Below are 22434 nucleotides of genomic sequence, written 5' to 3'. Positions count from 1 at the left end.
TTTTGACCGCACAATATATGATGAACGGACATGATTCACAGATTCTCAGGATCCTCACCAAAAGGATCCGAACTCTTTAAATTTTTTACTTATAACATGTTATCAGTATACTCTTGATATGTTATAGTACACTTCTTAGGAAAATGATCATTGCCGGATTCTTTTTATGAAGATCCAATGATTAATCAATCAAGTTCGTTCATCATACAACGTCCAGTCAGAAATATTGAAAGTTAAATGTTATAAAAAATTGTGAAAATCCAATCGGATTGGGTGAAATGCCCATAGAAATGATTGTCATGGTTTTGAACTGTACATGGTTTTATTAGTTTGACAACTTTCGACGTTGGCTGAGGGCAGTTTAAAAGGAAGGCTGTCAGTCTGCCTGGTTGTGTTTGGCGTCAGTCGCTGAATCGCAGAGAGAGACGATGGCGAACAGGATAGAGGGGTTCAACTTTGAGCAGAGGCATGGGAAGCAAAGGGTCAGGGTGGCGAGGGTCTGGCGGAACAACGACGGCCGCCATACCATCGTCGAGTGGAACGTCGGCATCAGCCTCCTCTCCGATTGCGTCTCTGCCTATACCCGCGACGACAACTCTGATATCGTTGCTACCGATACCATGAAGAACACTGTAAGTAATAAGCCTCTCTCTCTCTCTCATCGAATCAAATCAACAATCCGCATGATTATGATTTCCATCTACTCTTAATTAATAGATTATGATCAGTGAAATGATATCTTGTTATCTAGATTGATAGATCTTTTGTTACTTTTTCAAAGATATATTGTAGGATATTGGCATGTCTCTTCGCTTTGGTTCCTATAATTTAAAATTGATAGAACTGATTCTACAGATTGTCCACGGCACTTATTTTGCTCTTTTTGTAATAAAATCTCCATTAAATTGAAGAATCACCAGGTCAAGTGGAGGCGTTGATTTGATAAAAATATCCTCAAATTAACGGAGGTTTTTCATGGAAGAACCAACATGATTGACAGTGGATAATCTATGTGACTACTTCTATTAATTTTACAGTTTAGGGACAAAGTGTGGAGTTATGCCAATTTCAGGGACCATTTTGGCTAAAAAGCCGGTATTTTATAGATTATGATTAGTAAAATGATACCTAGTTATCTATGCTTGTCTATGGATGACACTGCTGTGCAACATATCAACTCTAATGAACTATTGCTAAGCGATAACTTGTAAGGCTTATATAGCAGCTGATCATGATTCTCAGCACCAAATGGCAAAAATATCGGTTGCAACTGCAAGCAAGGAAATTAAGGTTCCTCAGTTAACATGGCTGCTTATGGACTCAAGTTCCAATTAACAGGATGATACTTAATGCAATGTCATACTGACACAAAAGAAAAATAATATGTACATATCCGTGTTTGTTAGCTTCCCCAGTGCTGGAAATCTGCTATATTTCCATCATTTAGGTTGCTATTCGCTTTGGGATTTAACGTAGTTGCAACGCAGGTGTATGTAAAGGCAAAGGAATGTAAAGAAGAACTTTCAGTGGAGGAATTTGCAGTTCGACTTGCTAAGCACTTCACATCTCTTTACCAGCAGGTAAATACTATGTACTTCCAAGTGTTCGCTTTTGAATTTCATCAGTTAATCCCATGTTGTAGATGAAAATAAAAAATGGTCGATATCTTTACCACTGTTACTGCTGAAATGATGGCTGTTTGTTGTTATTCTTGGTTGGCTTCCTGGTTAACTAATCAAGCTTTCATCTGGACAGCGTAATGTTTTTTTCCCTATCCCTGAAGACCTGAGTCAAGGATATTAATTTCATTTGTACAAGTTGGGTATCTTTTTAAGTTTCTATTTGATCGGTTGTCTTAAGTTTGAACTTTTTCTGTGCTCTCTCTCTCTCTCTCGTGGTTCGTGTGAAACTTGGTGTCAATCAGCTTTGATGAAACAAATTGTGTCCGGACTGTGTGCTATTGTAAGAAGATCCAAAAAAAAAAAAATTCGAGCTAGATATGCTCTCAAGTGAACACAAACAACCGCCCTCTCTCCATACACACAGAATTTCACACTTTGAATACTGCCTGGTTGCAACTGCAGCACCTCCTTCAGGCCTTGTCTAATGCGTTTAGTATTTGCATAATCTAGAAAGAAAGCTGTCGTTTTTTAAATATAAAAACAAATTACGAAAAGGAGAAAGCTTTCCTCCCTGCAACATTTAGTGCTAGTTATAGTAGTCTCCCTGAGAGAGACTTCGATAGAGATAGATGAAGATTGGTAATGATAAGGAATATTTTGGCACAAACTGCCTCTGCCTACTGTTTAGACAATATTCACAATTTTATCTTCCTTTTCATTTAAAGATTACATTCAAGTTGGCATCTCATTTTTTTTTTCTGGTAATATTTGTTGTTGGTAATATCATAGTTGGTGGAAAAATCTGGTTGTTCTTATTTTTGTAGGTCACTACTGCCATAGTAAGGATTGTGGAGAAGCCATGGGAGCGTGTACATGTAGACGGTCAACCACATGAACATGGTTAGTCTATCTTCTGTCCTGCATACAAGTGCGGGCGAAGCTATAGAGCTACTGTATATGATATCGACTATCTAGTGAAGACTTTATGATGCAGGGCAATCACAATAAGCTGCTGTCGAGCGGGTAAAATAGCAAGGAAATAGAGAGATAAAAGCAATAGAATCGAGGTAGAAAGGACAATAATTGAGTTCTAGGGAGAATCCCAAGCGAAATTCTTAAATCTGAAACTGGAATACATTCGATAAAAAACACTGGATACATGGTTCTCTTCATAGCCTATTTATGCTAGAGTACAGCTGCCCAGAAACCCTAATCTTGTTTGCTAAGAAATCTCATCCAACTAGGACTTACCTAATTAATCACATTCCTATTTAGAATACATTAAACACATAGGGAAGCATAGAAAATATTATAGAACTAAATTTCCCAGATTAACTAAAACCTTAGCCTAATTCCCCAGTGGACACAAGCAATCTTGAAGATCTTTCTAGATGCTCCCCCATCACTTTATAAGCAGAACACTTGGAAATTAATTAACCATATTTCACATATGAATTATAATTTCATTTAGCGATTTTTACCTATTTGTTCCATGTTGTTCCTTGTCGTTTTTACTGTATACTAAGATTGTTTATTTAGCTGAGAATTACCTTAACTTGGAACTTAAACAGTGATAAGTTTCGGGATTAATTTGTTATCTAGTTGCTTGTAGAGATAGGGTCAAGAGATGACATCGTGGATGGTATGTCCATTCTTGTTGCCTAAAGCTTAATCTTGTTAGGTCACTGTTTTTCGCATCCAAATGTTGAGTAGAAGTCCTTGTATTTCACATATATTCTGAAAGTATTTCCAAGCATATTGATTTGCAATCCGGAGACATCCATTCTGTTCATTTTTTTAATTTTTAATTTTTTTTTCATTGCCATATTTGTTAAAGGTTTCAAATTAGGATCCGAGAAGCATACAACAGAAGTAATTTTAAAGAAATCTGGTGCACTGAGGGTGACTTCTGGGATTGAAGGACTATCGCTGCTAAAGACAACAAAGGTAATCTTATCCAATCAAATTTATATCAAGGTTTTAAAAGTTGAACGTGTAATGTGACAATGGATATCATAATCAATTACTCTATGCATAGCCAAGAAAGGAATCCGTGGGGGGTGGGGGGTGGGGTGGGGGGGGGGCTAGGAGACCAAAAGCTAAATCGATCCAAAACTTCATCTACCCTGAATAATCTAAAAACTCATTCTGTTTAACTCCATCCATATGATCTAAAAAACTGTCATGCCCTTCTACACGTAACAGTTTTTACAACATTGTCTTTCTCAAGATTTTAAGCTGCATAAGACCCTCGTAACATCTGTTTTGGACCGCTTAACTTGAATGAGCTTCCTTAAACAATTTCTACCAGATCTGTATCGTAAATGGACAATTAAGAAAAGATGATTGACAGTTCCTTCCCCAGCCCTTCAAAGAAATTTATGGAGCCTTCTTTGAATCTGATTACAATTATTAATTTTCCCTTTAGCCATCAGGAATGCAAGCACTTGAATCTTAAGAGGAATCTTTGCCTTCCAAATTGGATCAAAAGAAAATGTATGCGAACTCTCCCCTATGTTATCCCCCTTTGATCGTAACTGTCCCTTGAATATATACTCCAGCCCCTGACATCAGGGCAAACTCTTCCGACTGTTAAGTCATTCAGATTCCTAACTTAAGTCTTAACTGGAAGGAAACACAGATGCATCTTAAAAATCTTGAAGCTTCTCGATGCTCTTGCTGGAGTGTGGAGAGTGATAAGATGTGGAAACAGAACTTCCAATGCATTAACCTCCAGCTCCTTATGAGTTATCAAAATTTACCGTTTCGTGGTTTCTGACTAACATGATATCATCTGCACGTGGTTGTGTTATCATGCTAATCCATTATCAATTTACTGAACAAAGAAAGGAGACAGAAAAAGTATGCATTGCAAACATTGCAAGTTGATATAATTTGGGAAGACTTTTAACTGCTATTTGCATATTAGCGTGCATGTGTGTTCTTTTTCCCTTGTTGAGTTTGTTGATTGATTGATACTGATGATTTTTTGTTTGGATTCTACCTGAACAGTCAGGTTTTGAGGGGTTTATTAGGGACAAATACACAGCTCTTCCTGACACACGAGAGAGGATTCTGGCTACAGCGATCACTGCATCATGGAAGTATGCATGTTTTCATTTGGTGACTTGATATAATGCTTGTTAAGTGGATTTCTAATACTTTGGCTTTCCCTCGTGGTTTCTTCTGTATTATAGTCTTCAGTGGTTACTTTGAGTCTAGAGTTAATTTCCACAAGTGTTTGGAGACTACAAATCTACGTTACTGAAATAAATTGCATGCAGGTACCAATATGAATCTATTTTTAGCATCCCTCAAAAGCCGCTGTACTTCACTGAAAGATACCTGAGTGTGAAAAAGGCTCTGGCTGACACTTTCTATGGTCCTCCAAAGGAAGGAGTATACAGCCCGTCTGTCCAAAGCACTCTTTATCACATGGCAAAGACTGTTCTCAATGGGTATTTCTCTGTCAGCACACACATTCATATTGCATGTGCTTGCCGAATAAAATGCTTATTCATGTTCATGGTTACAGGTTTCCCGACATAGAAGCAGTACAACTGAAAATGCCAAATATCCATTTCTTACCTGTTAATCTATCTAACAAGGATAATACCATTGTGAAGGTAAGACTCTTTTGTTATGTAAGTTTTTGCATACAAAATCTATATACTCGTTAACATATTGAACTTCTGTTCAGTGGCTCTCATCTGTAGAAATATGGTGTTTGAAAAGAGTCAATTGATTTCTTCCCAGTCTGGCATATTACTCAGCAAGCTTTCCTAAAACTATCTTTTCCTTTTATTCTGCTTAGCGCCATGTTGCTTTTTATCTCACATCCCTTGTTTCCCTGCAAAGTAGTTGTCCACTGTGGCGTGCAGTATATTTTGCCTTCCTGGTGCCTTCAGCCCTCACCCTTCATAGCTTGTTTAAAGTCTACTATCCCGGTGGTCTCTTCTTTGTCCAGTAGTTCTGTGACTGTTGTTTGGAAATTGCTTTTTCTTTTTCCATACTGGAATTGGTATTCCCTGGGCTTTACAGGTTCAATTCACGTTGAGATCACGTAGGAAATAGGTTCTTCATGATCAAGATTCATGACTAATATTCTTATGTTATTGTAATGTAGAATCGCAAATAATCTGTTGTCGGAAACTAAATGTCTGGGCTGCGTCATTTGAATAATTTGCAAGTTGATAAAACCCAGCCAGTTATTGTATACAATATACACGTGTTTTAGAGGTCGTGACAATGACACATCTTTAAAATAAGGGATTAAGTTTAATGAGATTAGTGTGAAACCAAATCCTTGGTACAACGAAAACATACTCTAATAGACAAGACTTTCCGATGCATTGTACTTGTATGTATGTGGATTTTTATGGTGACGTTAATCTGTTATTCCAATCGTTCTTTTCTCGGGGTATTATTAGCTAATGATGCGTTATCCTTCATTGACTCATGAAAATTTGTTTCTCCTTTTCCGTTGTTTGCAGTTTGAGGACGATGTTTATCTTCCAACAGATGAACCACACGGATCAATAGAAGCTACTCTAAGCCGTTTCTGGTCAAAGATGTAGTTCTCGCCATTTCTGTACTTGTAAGCTTTTAAAGATACAGAACCAGTTTGTTCGACGTTTGAAGTTATAAGCTTAACTCTTCCTTAAACTGTAAAGTACAAAATGTTTCTGAAGAAGGCTAAGTCCGGCCTCAAGAATGTCTGGAGGTTTAGAACTTATGCAACTGTAAAATCGAAATAAGAGTGTGGATATGATGAATAATGTTTGGAAGTCTGAAACAACTGAAAAACTAGAGTTTAATTCTATATATACATGGTCGATATGTTGTTTTGACAAACCAATATTCTTTTTATACGAGCGATATTCTAGGAAATTAAAACTGCCCCAGTTTAAAATAGAACCCAAGGTTTATATGCAACTATTGTCGGTTTAGTGTCCCTCTAATGTTTTAATTTCGATTAAAAGTTTCTAACTCGTTATGTTTGCGTGTATACACATCCAAAGTTCAGGCTTTCTGTTAGCTTAATCCCAAAGGAAAAAGAAAAAAAAAAGAAGAGTACAAAAAAACTGCTAGGCGGGGAGAATAGTTTCATTGATGTAATTTAGCGAAATTTTTACACATACACCTTTGTATGAGATGTCATGGAACATTGAATTATTGGATTTGTTTGGGTGGATCTTGACAATGTTAGTCTAAAAACCGTTTAAACACCGGTGTATCTCATACATCAGTTTTTGAGAAACTTCATTTTTATTACTTTAGAGACATGCACGCGGGAGGTGTTTTTTTTGGGTCAATGGTTTATTATTATTTTTACTTACCATGTAATATTATAATATATACAGAAGCAACGATGTGTTGTCATCTGATTAAAAGAACAATTTAAGTTGGTGGAACCACACCATGCTTATCCATCGGATGCCGTAAGCCAACAGAAACAAGTCATGTGGTGTGACAAATGTGTGTAGAACCATGTAGCACCCATTTAAGAGAGGAAGAACACAAGCCTCCTCCCATGTGGTGTGAGAAAGGTCTAAACACCAAATAAATCTTCAAATCAAAAGAAAAAAGTTTGGACTTCATTGGAGACAACCTCTAAGTAAAGATGAGAAGAGTGCAAAAGAAAAAAAAAAGGGTGTGAAGAAAATCACTCAACAAACTAAAGTGCTTTTGTTGCAAAATTTCAAGTCAAATGCATATTTCGTGCATTTTAACTTTTCTATGTGCAAGATTTGTTTGACTTACCAACATAGTAGCATTACGTTGCATTGCATCATATCGGTGCCATGAGATGAAAAAAAAAAGAGCATGTCAGTAAAGAAAGATAAATTACTGTTGATGAAATCAAGTTGCCACGACAATTCCTCTCTGCATTTAAATTTAGTAGGTACGAAAATGCTTGGTAGAAATCACTTTTGAAATGAAGTTGCCACGAAAATTCATCTCCTTTAACTTAACCACATTCACGATGAAAGGTAGTAGGTAGGATACAAACATAGAAAATGATTAACTTTAGTAATCAACTAGTGCATATTGAAAATAAACCCTTTTTCTTTTGGATACAAACATAGTAAAATGTTCGTTGATTACATGTGTGATTTGTTTTTAACTGCTATGAAGCTACATTTCTCAGCAACATTGTTGAGGAGATCTTAGGCCATTTACTTCATGGCACAAAAGTTAGAAGACGACAAGGCTCTTGAGCTTTTAAGTTTGAATAGGCTTTCGAAATAAAAGAACCTGCAGATGATTATTTGAGACTCGCCCGGCATGCAATAGCCTATGCTCGTGGCATTCCGTTAGCTCTTAATCTTATAGGTCCTCATCTGTGTAATAAAAGTATAGTTGTTGGCAAGCTATACTGGATAGTTATGATTTTTACAGTGGAGAACTTTATAGAGGTATTCAAAGAATACTTTGGAAAAGTTATGATGCCTGGGATGATGTCGTGCGACAACTTTTCTTAGACATTGCATGCTTCTTCAAGGGTGAAGATAAAGACTTAAGAGATGCTTGCATACCCAAATTTTAGAACGAAACAAAGACAATGAAATTATGTATGTGACTACGTACTGAGCATAAAAAATGGAATAGGAGAGGAATGCATCTAACCGTATGACAAACTGAATACGGTAAAGTGTATTTCATTTACGTACAATATGTTCTTGCTCAAGCTTCAAAACTGTAACATTACTACCCGAATGTCCAATACATAAATTTACTCGAAACAAATAAACCCGCCTATCTACTTGATCGATCCCAATTGGAAGATGACACACACTTACATGTAGGGACTATGCTGCATAACCCTGAGCGAGGTAATATCTTGTTGAAAAGGATGAACATCAGCCACCAGGTTCTTTCTTATGTCCCAAACCTAAGCACAACATTGCAAAATAATTATTAAAGGCAGTAGATAAACAAAGCCAGAAGCTAAGTTTCGATCATTCATTCATCGAACAACGGAAAATATACAGAGGAGAGCATAGTGCAGAAACTTGCCTCAGTGTGGTTCTTGGTATTTACTTTTAGTTTTAGAAGTATGCCTTGGACCTTGGTTCTCCATAAGCTGAACACAAACATCACCATTTATATCAGACTATCAAATCATCGTACGGAAGAACCGACTGCTATACTTTTCAAGAGAAGAACAAAAGGGTCTCTAAATTTCACTACATTAACAAGAAAACCGAAATGAAACAGTTGGAAATCGAAGGAAGTAACACGTAATACTTGTTCCCTGTAAAAACTTGCTTGGAACTGCATTGACATACTCAAGTAGAGCTTCAGTGTTATCTTTGCCAAATAATTTGATTCTGCCATCCCTGTAAATGTCAAGAAATCATCACATATACTCAAGTGGACGAAAATGAAGGCAAAAGAACGAACGTCCTGCACAGACAATTTCTGAAAGGCAATAATTAGGCTAACTTTGGTAGAAGAAATGGACTTACTTGGTCGAAATTGCAAGTAGTTTTGGATGGAGACATAAGCCATCAAGTTACAGCCTGATGGTATTCCATGATGGAATAATGCACCTGGATCTATATCACTGCCTTTAAGACTATCAGAAATTCCTCCGGACTACAAAATAACAAATAAGTTATGTTAACTCTTAAACTGTTGATATGTAACCCTTGAGCTAATATCTTGGAGCTAAAGTTACAAATTTTGATTTCTCTTTTATGTGCCTTATTTTCTGATGTAATCTGAGCCATTGGATCATAGTCCAAGTGGTCTCCTCTCTAGCATAGGATCTAAGTGATAGAACAAGCCAAGTGGCATCATCTCATAGGATGGTAGCAATGTATGGTTGAGATTGTGTTGTGTTTTGGTGAGTGAAGGATCTCCCTTCCTTTTTCATACATAACAGTTACAAATGTATTTGGAAATATGGAGTGAAATCGAAGAGACACATTTCAAGCTTCTTCTCTCTCATTTCTCTGTTTTGTTTTTCAACCTCCAACACAGAAATCTCCATTGGTGAAAAACACATAAAACACAAACTCTAATATGGCCTCAGAGCCAGGTTCGGTTATCTAAACTGGGCGTAAATCTGTGAAACGAAAACTGGAATTGATTCGAGCTGCAATCTAGCTCATACGACGATCGAGGTGGTGTGATTTCTTGAATCCGATGTCTAACATGGCAGGATCAGGCACTGCTGAGCTTCGCACGCCAGTTTTCAATGGAGAAAATTATGAGTTCTGGAGCATTCGAATGAAAACCATTCTGAAATCTCATGGGTTATGGGATCTCGTTGAAAATGGGTTCGATGCTTCAGATCCAAAGAAGGAGAAGAATAAGATAGAAGAGATCGAGGTCACTGAGGTGGAGAAGCCGACGTTAGCTGAAATCCTGATGAAAGATGCTCGTGCACTTGGGTTGATCCAAGGTGCTGTCTCAGACCAAATTTTCCCCAGAATTGTGAACGAAGAGACTTCGAAGGGTGCTTGGGACATTATGAAGCAAGAGTTCAGAGGAGATAAGCAAGTAAGGAGCGTAAAATTGCAAGGTTTGCGTCGAGAATTCGAATATACTCGCATGAAAGATAGTGAATCCTTATCTGTATATCTTACTAGATTGTTTGATATAATGAATCAAATGAAGAGTTATGGTGAGGATCTGTCTAGATAGAGAGTTGTGCAAAAATTGTTGATTAGCTTGCCTAGATCATATGATCCTATTTGTTCCGTAATTGAACATTCTAAGGATCTTGAAACTCTTGAGATTCAAGAGGTAGTTGCTTCTCTGAAAAGTTTTGAACTCAGATTGGATAGACATGCTGAAAATTCTACTGAACGAGCCTTTGCTAGTCTAAATGTTGGAGGTAAAAACTCTAAGGGAATAGGTTATTCTGGAAATCAAAAGTTTCAGAAAAACTGGAAATCCAAAGGAAAGAAGTGGGATAATAAGCCAAATTTTGTTCAAATACCAAATGTCTCTAATGATGGAAACAAGACAGCTTGTAGACACTGTGATAAATTGCATTATGGCAAATGTTGGTTTGAAGGGAAGCCAAAATGCACAGGTTGTGGGAAACTTGGGCATGTGATCAGAGACTGCCATGGAAACAAAAGTATACAGAAGGTGAACTATGTAAACCATGTTGAAGAAACTGGTACCCTGTTCTATGCATGCAATGCTATGACAAATGTGAAGGTGAATCATTCATGGTACATTGATAGTGGTTGTAGTAACCACATGACAGGTGATGAAGGGTTACTAATCAACATCCAAAGGAATCTGACTTCCAGGGTGAAGATGGGAACTGGAGAGATTGTTCAGGTTGCAGGAAAGGGGACTCTTGTTATAGAGACCAAATTGGGAAGAAAGCACATTCAAGAAGTGATGCTTGTTCCTGGACTTGAAGAGAATCTGCTAAGTGTTGGACAGATGATGGAGCACGGGTACTATCTATTGTTTGGAGGAAATATTGTGAGTATCTTCGATGGTTGGTCACTGGATAATCTTGTTGTTAGAGTGCAGATGACAAACAACAGGTGTTTTCCTCTTACAATGATGCCCGCAAATCAGATAGCTTTGAAAGCAAGTGTGACACACTGTATGCAGATATGGCATAAGCGTTTGGGGCATCTAAATAACAGAAGTATCAAAATGCTTGAAGATCAAGAAATGGTTCATGGATTGCCTCATTTGGAGAAAACCTCTGTTGTGTGTGAAGGCTGCATGCTAGGAAAGCAACACAGAGAGTCTTTCCCATCAAAATCAGCTTGGAGAGCAAAATTTCCTTTGGATATTTGTGGACCAATGCAAACTGAATCTATCTCTGGAAATAAGTACTTTCTGCTGTTCACTGATGATTGTACTAGGATGTCTTGGGTATATTTTCTCAGAAACAAGTCAAGTGCATTTGATTGTTTCAAGAAGTTTAAAGCAATGACAGAGTTGCAGTGTGGATATAAGGTGAAATGTCTAAGGAGTGATCGGGGTGGAGAGTTCTTATCAACTGAATTTGACAGTTACTGCAATGAGCTTGGAATTCAAAGGCAATTAACCATGGCATATTCTCCTCAACAGAATGGAGTAGCTGAGAGGAAGAATAGGACTGTGGTGGAAATGGCAAAGTCTATGATGCATGAAAAGGGTCTTTCTTATGCATTTTGGGCAGAGGCTGTGAACACTGCAGTCTACATACTTAATAGATGTCCCTCAAAGTCCCTCAAGAAGATAACTCCATTTGAAGCATACACTGGTAGAAAACCAGGTATTGCACACTTGAAGATCTTTGGGTCACTATGCTATGTGCACATTCCCTCAACACTAAGACATAAGCTTGAAGAAAATAGTCGCAAGTGTATTTTTGTAGGCTATGGAATCTGTGAAAAAGGGTACAGAGTATTTGATCCAAGTTCTAATAAGATCATCCTGTCCAGAGATGTACACTTTGATGAGAATGCTTCATGGGAATGGGAGAACACTGATAAGAGTGAAATACAAGTTCCCATGATTATTGAGAATCAAATGGCAGATTGTAGTGAAGGGCAGAATCAAGTGGAAGTATGTGAACCAAGTCAGTTATTGGATACATCAACTCAAGTGGAGGATGTTGTTGCATCATTAAGTGAGAATGTTTTCGAAAGTTCTCAAACAATTGATCACACACCACAGAAATGGAGAAGTGTAAATGAGATCATGGCTCAGTGTAACATGTGCATTGTAGAACCTGAAAACTATGAAGATGCTATTCTAGATGAGTCATGGGAAAATGCTATGAAATTTGAGCTTGAAATGATTGAAAAGAACAACACATGGGAGCTAGTTGATAGACCATTTGACAAGCCAATCATTGGTGTTAAGTGGGTCTATAAAACCAAGTTGAACCTTGATGGATCTGTGCAGAAAAACAAGGCCAGACTGGTGGCAAAAGGTTATTCCCAAAAGCCTGGGATAGACTACAATGAAACATTCGCCCCGGTTGCAAGATTAGACACTATTAGGACCTTGATAGCACTTGCTGCACAGAAGGAATGGAATCTATATCAGTTGGATGTAAAATCTGCTTTTCTGAATGGAACCTTGAAGGAGGAGGTTTATGTTGAGCAGCCACAAGGTTTTGTGAAGGAGAGTGAAGAAACCAAGGTGTATAAGTTGAACAAGGCTCTGTATGGGTTGAAGCAAGCTTCGAGAGCTTGGTATGATGAGATAGATTCCTATTTCGGCAAGGCAAGTTTCAAGAAGAGTTCTAGTGAAGCAACACTTTATGTCAAAACTAGTGAAGCTACAGGTATCATTATTGTTTCACTTTATGTGGACGATATTGTATATACTGGAAGTTGTCCAAAACTGCTTGAAGAGTTCAAAAATGACATGATGCAGCATTATGAGATGACTGATCTGGGGTTACTTCATCATTTTCTTGGCATGGGAGTAGTACAAACAGATAAAAACATTTTTATCCACCAGAGAAAATATGCAATGAAGCTAATTGAGAAATTTGGGATGAAAGACTGCAAATCAGTGGCAACTCCACTGGCTGTGAATGAAAAGTTATGCAAGACAGATGGTAGTGAAGCAGCAAATGAAAGTGAATATAGACAAGTTGTAGGTAGCTTGTTATACTTGACTGCTACAAGGCCGGATATAATGTTTGCTTCTAGTTTACTTGCTAGATTTATGCATAATCCCACAAAGAAACACATGGGAACAGCCAAAAGGGTGTTGAGATATATTCAAGGCACTCTTGATTTTGGAATTGAATTTGTAAAAGGGAAGACAACTACTCTGATAGGGTACTGTGATAGTGACTGGGCAGGAAGTGAGGATGACATGAGAAGCACCTCAGGATATGCATTTACACTTGGATCCGGTATGTTTTCATGGGCATCAATCAAACAAAACACAGTGGCACTATCCACTGCAGAAGCAGAATATGTCAGTGCTGCAGAAGCAACATCACATGCTAAATGGCTAAGGTTTGTGCTTGAAGATTTTGGTGAAGAGCAAGTGGAAGGCACACCAATTCTGTGTGACAACACTTCAGCCATAGCAATGGCAAAGAATCCAGTTCTACACCAGAGAACTAGGCACATCAGTCGGAAATTTCATTTTATCAGGGAAGCTATCCAAGCAAAGGAGATTGAACTAGTCTACTGCAAAACAGAAGACCAGATTGCAGATATACTAACCAAGGCACTGTCAAAGGATCGATTTGTTTACCTAAGAGATCTACTTGGTGTGAAATCAGCTAAAGGGTTAGAAGGGAGTGTTGATATGTAACCCTTGAGCTAATATCTTGGAGCTAAAGTTACAAATTTTGATTTCTCTTTTATGTGCCTTATTTTCTGATGTAATCTGAGCCATTGGATCATAGTCCAAGTGGTCTCCTCTCTAGCATAGGATCTAAGTGATAGAACAAGCCAAGTGGCATCATCTCATAGGATGGTAGCAATGTATGGTTGAGATTGTGTTGTGTTTTGGTGAGTGAAGGATCTCCCTTCCTTTTTCATACATAACAGTTACAAATGTATTTGGAAATATGGAGTGAAATCGAAGAGACACATTTCAAGCTTCTTCTCTCTCATTTCTCTGTTTTGTTTTTCAACCTCCAACACAGAAATCTCCATTGGTGAAAAACACATAAAACACAAACTCTAATATAAACTGCCTTTAGAAACAAATAGATAAATCTGATTTTTAATTTAATACTGTCATCAACTGTTCCTTGCCACAAAAGCAGCATAAACACTGAGGACCAACAAAAAAGGACAAAGTTTGAGTCTATCCCGACTTCCGAGTGACTTGTTGCTCAAAATAGTTTAGAACCTTTACTTTTGTTCGACTTTCTCCTCCCTAAAAAACCACTCAAGTCTAGAAAGAGTGTTGTTTTACTAGAGAACCACATATATGAGTGCATTCCAATCCAGATGTAAGGAGGCAGGTTAACAACTGAAAATGCCGAATATCCATTTCTTACCTGTTAATCTATCTAACTAGGATAGTACTAATGTGAAGGTAAGACTCTTTTGTTAGTTTTTGCATATAAAATCTATATGCTTAATAACTAACAGATTGAACTTCTGTCAGTGGCTCTCATCCGTATATACCTACTGTTTGAAAAGAGTAAATTGATTTCTGACCAGTCAGGCGTATTACTCAGCAGCTTTCCTAAACCTATCTTTTCCTGATATTCTGCTTAGGGCCATGTTGCTTTTTAGCTCACATGCCATGTTTCCCCGCAAAGCAGTTGTCCACTGCAGCGCGCATTTTTCCTTCCTGGTGTCTTCATCAGCCCTCACCCTTCATAGCTTGTTTAAATTATAGTATGCTGATGGTATCTGCTTTGTCCAGTAGTTCTGTGACACTTGTTTGGAAACTGCTGTTTCTTTTACAGGTTCAATTCACGTTGTGATCACGTAGGCAATAGCTTCTTCGTGATCAAGATTCATGAATAATATTCTTATGACAATGTTGGAATGTGGAATTGCAAAGATTCTGTTAGGCATAGAAATTGCAAATTGATAAAACCCAGCCAGTTATTGTATTCAATATACACGTGTTTTAGAGGTCGTGAAAATGACACATTTTTAAAATAAGGGATTAAAGTTTAATGAGATAAGTGTGAAATCAAATCCGTTTCTGGTCAAAGACGTAGTTCTCGCCATTTCTGTATTTGTAAGCTTTCTAAGATACAGAACCAGTTTGTTCGAAGTTTGAAGCTATAAGCTTAACTCTTTCGTTAACTGTAAAGTACAAAATGTTTCTGAAGAAGACTAAGTCCGGCCTCAAGAATGTCTAGAGTTCTAGAAATGATGCATGAGTGGGGATACGATGAATAATGTTCGAAAGTCAAACAACTTAAAAACTAGAGTTTATTCTATGCATGGGTCAATATGTTGTTTTGACAAACCAATATTCTTTTTATACAAGCGATATTCCAAAAAATTAAAACTGCTCTAGTTTATGGGAACGGAGCTCTAAACTTAATCCACGTTTAAGAATGTTGTTAGATTTCAATTCACACTTGGCCTCCAGCCTCCTTCCGTGTGTAAGTACACATTTGTAACAAAGACATTGATGCAGATTAATAAAAGAGTCATGTGAGACAGAGATCCTTGACTATTTTAAATAACACACTAACCTTGATATATATTTTCTACCAAAAACAGACGAGTAATGACTGGAAAGTCAACAGCTACCAGTATAGGGGGCGCACGGCAGGCACTGGACTGGAGGACCACAACACCACCAGGGAGGGAGGACAATTGTTCTTTGTAATTGATAAAAGAATAGCCGCATCCGCATGCAGCCGCTTCATATTTATATATCATTGTTGGGGCCTACTCTATAATGTATTTCAACTAACTAATCGTCAATAAAATACGATAATTTAAAACTATATAACCGTTGGATTAAATAATGGTCATTATTGTTAACAAACGATATTATCTACATTAAGGGAGAAGGGGGTGGGTTTAGCTTCACAATACTTGGGATAGTCATTTTAATATTTCTTTCTATAACCGTATGAGTCCTGCTCTCCTAGGGCCCTCATTTGAGGACTAGTGAGGATCAAATGTATATTAGCCACAAGATTATATTAATTTAGATTCAAAGGCTTAAAATATTTGACAACTTAATAAACCGAAACGAATATGAGTTTTCTAATGGTTCATGGATCTTAAGTTGGTTTTACTTTATTAAGTTGAATATATTAACTATTTGGATCTAAACTAATACAACTAATATAGTCTTATGGCTATTATGCATTTAGTCCTCACAAGTCCTTAAAATAAGAGCCTTAGGAGAGCAAGACTGATAATGGCATTAGTCTATTTTTCCTCACTATAAATAAATGTTTTAATGGTTTTAAATTAAGTATACTAAATGAATATAGACGGTTTGGATTCTTGAAAAATGCGGGAATTAGAAATATATATAAGGCAAAGGCAACCGATAGAACATATACTAAATTATAAAGGAAAGAAACAAAGTAGGAGCTAGCTTAAGTTAGGAACGTGGGTGGGTTTGGTCTTTTTAATTTATTCATGTGCATATCATATGATCGTGCCATCAATTTATTAATGTCCAATTCATACACTTGCAATTTCTTAATCTCCTTTGGTCTATAAATTCACATTGCTACCATTCATCCTCTCCACCCCCTTCCAATTAATATACCTCCCTCTCTCTCACCCCAACTTAATTTATGGAGTCCAAAGAAGCTACCATCTCTTCTCCTTCTCCTTCTCGTTCCCTCTCCCCAGACCCAACCAGCAGGTAAAAGATAATATACCTTCTCTCTCTCTCTCTCTCTCTCTCTCTCTCTCTCTCTCTCTCTTGCATGATGCATGATAAAACAGTATTTGATTCCTTTTTTTTTTTTTTAATTATCACTCCACGAATACTTAGGTTTAGTCAAGTTGATTAGAGTAGTGCTTTTCTTTCTGCACTAAAATTCGAATCCCCTTCCCCGTAGTTTAGATGAATTCATAGTATTAATTGTAAAAAAAAATCTATATGTTGGTTTCAACCCATTACTTTAGTTTGGTCTCTAACCATTTAGGTTAGGTCTTATTAGTTCTCCTTTCTTTTCTTCTCTTCCTTTATGCGTTTAGGTTTGGTCCTTAACCGTTGCTTTTATGTACTTTGCCATCACTATATATTATTTGAGCTTTTAATTTTAGTAGATGCATGCATGGGGTCATTCAATATTACTACTGTTGTTTAATTAACTTTCATGCCTTGACTATAATTGAGAAAAAGAAAAGAACAATAATAATAATAATAATGTGGAAGTACGATTTGTTGTATAATTTTGATGGCGGTGGATCGACATCGAAGAAGATGGTGGTCGGAGGACACGGTTGCGATAGTGACAGGAGCAAACAAGGGAATAGGGTTTGCAGTTGCGAAGAGGATGGCGGAGTTGGGAGTGAGAGTGATATTAACGGCCAGAGACAAGGAAAGGGGTGGCAAGGCTGTTGAGGCACTCAGAGCTCAAGGTCTTCACAGTGTAGTCTTCTCTTGCCTTGATGTCTCCGATCCTGCTTCTATCAAATCTTTCACCTTATGGTTCCAAAAAACCTATGCAGTATTGGATATTCTTGTAAGCTTTCTCTATTTCCATTTTAATTACTTTTTTTTTTTTTTACATTACAGTGGACTTATATACCAATTTATTTTATTTACTTGGGCTCCTTACCTTCACGTTAAGTGGTCTTACAACATGAAATTAATAACGTCTAAATTGTTAAAATTCATGGTAAAGTTATACTATAATCGTCAAAAGTTTAATTTACAGCTCAAAATTATATCGTTATGGTAATATTATGATATATAATAACACATAATGACATTGTTATTATTTCTTACATTGTAGACGTCATATTACATTGCCCCCATAGTATGTTAAGTGTGTAACCTAATTACATTGCATATTTGACAATGTGATCCGTTCTATATAATCGAATATTGGATTCTTCAATATATATCTGTGTGACAGTGTAATCTGTTCTATACAATCTGTCCATTCTAAACAATCGAATATCTTCAATATATATATATGTGTGTGTGTGTGTGAATATCTTCAATATATATATATATATATGTGTGTGTGTGTGTGTGTGTGAATATCTTCAATATATATATATATATATGTGTGTGTGTGTGTGTGAATATCTTCAATATATATATATATGTGTGTGTGTGTGTGTGTGTGTGTTTGTGTGTGTGAATATCCTCATTATATATATATATATATATATGTGTGTGTGTGTCACAGTGTGATCCGTTCTATAAAATCGAATATCTTAAATATGTACCTGTGAAGTATATATATGTAATCTGTTAAGTGTATTTAATGAGGGACAAATAAAAGGTCGGTGGAGATAGATATTCACGTTTCTAGAGAACAAACATGGTCAAGTGGATCAAATCATTAATAGTGTCACTAATTATAAGTTTACAGTGAGATCAAGAAATACCTAAATTTACAAATTTCAACTTAAATGGTGAACTGTGGATCCCTTTTCACCAAATCCACCAAGTCCGAGAATTCAGACCATTGAAATTTGATCCAACGGCTACAAATATGGGCTTACTTTAAAAGTTATAATAACTTTAGCCATTCGATCAAATTTCAAGGGTTCAGATCCCTAAACTTGGTGGATTTGGTGGAAGGGATCCGGAGAGGATCCCCTTCCCTGTTTAGTGATTTGAGAACTTCTCTTAATTGGCACGAAATCATAAATTAGGGTTAAGTGGTGAGTCTGAAAAAAAGGAATAGTGCGGGAGATAAAACGAGAGGTTGCATAGACAATTTATTAAAATTTCTATTGATATATAAGTTTGATTTGTGATTACATTTGTAGGCCTCATCACTATATTATTGTTACTATTATTAAATAGGGAATTGTTATTAGTATTCTAAAAATCTCATTTGACATTCTAAATTTTCTATAATTAGAAGAAAAAAAAATACGCTTGTGAGAAGTGTAGAATGAGATTTTTAGAATGCAGTTTCCTATTAAATATTAATGATATTATTTATCCTAATAAATGGAGATGTGCTAAGCCACACATGAGTCTCTCATAATATTTAATATTAAACTCACATCACGAGATGTAAGATTTTTCGATTACAAGAGAAAAATAATATCATTATACTATTGTAACATGTGACCACTAAATTATTAATAATTTTTTAGAGAAATCATAAAAGTGGGACAGTTTTTATGTATAGGTTAATTATCAAAAGATTTTTTTTTTCATGTACAGCATTATTATTTACAATATTAGAGAGTGCAAAAAAAAAAAATTTGGTGTGCTTCAAACTTGGGGCCTGTGCAATCGAATATTTCGCTCCTCCAAAGCCGCTACTGATTCTTTATATTGATTATAAATTTGGATATGAAGGTGAACAATGCAGCTGTGTCGTTTAACGATATCAATGAAAATTCTGTGGAACATGCTGAGGCAGTGATGAAAACCAACTTCTATGGACCTAAGTTACTGACGGAGGCCCTCTTGCCCATGTTCTGTCGTAGCACCTCCTCTGTCGGTCGGATACTTAACGTTAGCTCCAGACTCGGCTCACTAAATGTAAGCGATCAAAAAATTAAACTTGCTAATTAATATATTAAGCTCACGAAACAACAAATGCATGCATTAAACCTCGATCATCAAGCTATCAATATTTTTTTTCTGCAGAAACTGAGAAACCCTAGCACAAAACAACTTCTAGAAAGTGAAGGCCTATCGGAAAGGGATATCGAGGGGGTGGTTAGTTTGTTTCTTGAAGATGTCAAGAGCGGGAGATGGAAGAGCCAAGGGTGGCCTGAAGTATGGACTGACTATTCTGTATCAAAGCTTGCACTCAATGCATACACAAGAGTTTTGGCCAAGCGATATGAGGGGAGGGGTTTGAGCGTGAATAGCTTCTGTCCCGGCTTCACGCAGACATCTATGACTCGCTGTAAGGGCGACCACACAGCCGATGATGCCGCTAGTGTTGGGGCAAGGCTGGCACTGCTTCCTCCTAAGGAGATTCCAACGGGGAAATTTTTTTGGTGGGTTAGTACTAGTAGTAGTAATGTCATACTTTCTAAATTATAGCTGCTCGAGTCGAGTGATTATTACATTAATTTTGAGTCAACTGTATTAATCCGTTATGTGTGAGGCTCCATGCTTAAATTTGTGTTAGAATTATATATTATGTGTGACATTATTTATTGAGGCATTTGGATTTAGATGCCATATCAATTTTAGTAGATTAAACATGTTTAGCTTTTAGACTTTTCATCAACAATAACGTTAGTCATGTTAACTACAAAAGCTAGAAAGTGAAAGACCGTGTCGTCTTTTTTTTTTCGCAATACTCACTTCCTCTCCCTTCTAAGAGCAATTCCACCCAAGTGGAAATTGCCCAGCACCAAGTCCAAAAAACAGCCCAGCCCCTTGTCAAGTTGCTCCAGCCCGCGAAAGAGCCTGGGACACAGCCCAAGCTGGGCAACGGGCCAGCTTATTTCGGACAGACCCAGAGACCGGCCTGTTTAGAAGGCGCGTGCAGTACAAGCGCGCAGAAGCGCGAGTAGGGAACCGGGTTGCAGGCGGGGGGGGCCCGCTTGTCAGCCCACTTGTGGAGAACCCGGAATAGGGCTACGTGGCCTTCCTCAGTGCCGTTGGATTTCCAACGGCTAGTTTTCTAGACCGTTGGATTTCCAACGGTAAAAAAAATTTAAATTTTACTTTTAACATGGACCGTCAGATCAAAAATCAACGGTCCACATTCTTTTTACAAAAAAGTAAAAAAAAAAAAAAAAAAAAAAAAAGGCCCCAACGGTCAGAAATATGACCGTTGGCCACGTGGCAAGTCCCTGGCTCTTGGATTTGAATATTTTTCAAATCCAACGGTCCAGATTAATTAACTATATTAAAATTCATTAAAAAATATTAAAAAATACAGAAAAATTATTAAAAAATACAGAAAATTTTAAAAAAATTACAGAAATAATTGAAAAATGTTATTTTTTTTCCTATAAATACCTAACCCTCATCTTTCACCTTTACACCACATTTCAATTATCGAAATCTTATCGAAATCTTGGCTAAATTATTGTACCACGGAAGTGACACGTGGCGTGTCGGGATTGGTTGAAAATAATATCGGAAATCTATTCACAAAATAGTACGTTCAGATAATGACACGTGGCGTGACGAGATTAAAACTATTTTATTTTTTTATTCTTTATTTTAAATGGGTTAAAAATCTTATCCGAAATAAACTTAAAAAAAAAACACACCAAATAAATGCGCTGGGTGCCAGCGCATTTTTTTAGGGGTGGAGATGCCTTGGCCTATTACTGTTCACTCCAGTCTATTACTGTTCATTTGAGTGGATAAATGCGCTGGGTGCTGGCGCAAAGTCCACAGGGGTGGAATTGCTCTAAGGTGCCACCCATCACACCTTTTCTTCCTCCACTGTTTTGTAAGCAACCATTTTTCAATGGCTTAATTGGAGCCTCCGCCCCAAAGTCGGGATCTTTCTCCTCCCAAGGCCTTGTCCTTTGATTTGGAGCTAGATTTTTGTCCTTTGATTTGGAGCCAGATTTAGGATTTTGGGGTGGTTCTTGGTTGTTGGTGGGTGAGATCCACCTTTGTTCGCTTGAAACCACAGTGGCAACAACCTCACTGACATGTTTTGTGGTTGCACCACCTTATGCCTTTAGATCTGATGGGTGCCCACATTTGGATGACCGGATTTGAAGGTTGCGCCACCCTAGGCAACAAAATCTAGCGTTTGCGCCGCCTTGGCTGACCATATTTTTCTTCTCCGCAATCTTAAGCATTTTGACTTGGTGGCCCTGACGCCTTGTATGGACTGATATGTTGGTTGATCGCCTTGGTGACCGAATTGCTCTGTTGGTTCGATCGCCTTAAGCGTGTCAGATATGGTGGCTCCGCCGCTTCAAATTTGGTTGAGCATTGAGGTTGTTAGTGGTCATGGCTTGTTGAGCTGACTAGTGAGTCCCTTCTTGATCGGCGTTGGGCAATTTTGTTGTCTTGTGGTCGTGCTACAACAACGGTTATATGTGGTTTTTGCCTTGAGTGAAGAGTTATGTTGTCTTGTCTATCAACGATGACTTTACGTGGTCTTACTTTTACGCGATGACTTGCTATTACGTCTTTAGTTTTGTAACAGCTGAATATGGTTAGTGTTTGTAATTTTTGTATATGTGGTAACCGTTTAGGGTTTACTATTGTCTCTGTTTGAGCAAATTAACTCTAGATCATTTTCTTGATCACCGAAACATTATACCCAGTTGAAGCCTTT

At 37.3% G+C, this 22434-nt stretch overlaps 2 protein-coding genes and 1 long non-coding RNA gene across 4 annotated transcripts; 2 read left to right on the top strand and 1 right to left on the bottom strand.

Annotated features, from left to right (window-relative positions):
• Window positions 1-314: 314 nt before the first annotated feature.
• On the top strand, window positions 315-6476 carry LOC126629916 (uricase-2-like). Its single transcript, XM_050300069.1, has 8 exons — window positions 315-632; window positions 1488-1580; window positions 2447-2522; window positions 3460-3569; window positions 4635-4726; window positions 4907-5080; window positions 5158-5248; window positions 6116-6476. Exons 1-8 carry the CDS (start codon window positions 429-431, stop codon window positions 6197-6199), a joined length of 924 nt encoding a protein of 307 aa, XP_050156026.1. The 5' UTR covers window positions 315-428; the 3' UTR covers window positions 6200-6476.
• Window positions 6209-15417, bottom strand: LOC126629921 (uncharacterized). Its single transcript, XR_007625890.1, has 2 exons — window positions 15333-15417; window positions 6209-6277 (listed from the first exon to the last, which is right to left on the bottom strand). It is a non-coding gene; the product is annotated as an uncharacterized LOC126629921 (long non-coding RNA).
• Window positions 15418-16682: 1265 nt separating this feature from the next.
• LOC126629915 ((+)-neomenthol dehydrogenase-like) lies at window positions 16683-20340 on the top strand. Of its 2 annotated transcripts, none has more exons than XM_050300067.1 (4): window positions 16683-16880; window positions 17445-17709; window positions 19518-19703; window positions 19812-20340. In XM_050300067.1, the coding sequence occupies exons 1-4, from the start codon at window positions 16810-16812 to the stop codon at window positions 20214-20216; spliced, it is 927 nt and encodes a 308-aa protein (XP_050156024.1). In that variant the 5' UTR covers window positions 16683-16809; the 3' UTR covers window positions 20217-20340. The 2 variants fall into 2 exon arrangements, with proteins under 2 accessions (XP_050156024.1, XP_050156025.1); XM_050300068.1 differs by having other exon boundaries at window positions 16684-16880; window positions 17448-17709.
• The last annotated feature ends 2094 nt before the right edge of the window (window positions 20341-22434 follow it).

This window comes from Malus sylvestris, chromosome 7, assembly GCF_916048215.2.
Source record: "Malus sylvestris chromosome 7, drMalSylv7.2, whole genome shotgun sequence".
In the NCBI taxonomy this organism is placed as follows: domain Eukaryota; kingdom Viridiplantae; phylum Streptophyta; class Magnoliopsida; order Rosales; family Rosaceae; genus Malus; species Malus sylvestris.
This window is presented reverse-complemented; position numbering and strand designations above follow the sequence as displayed.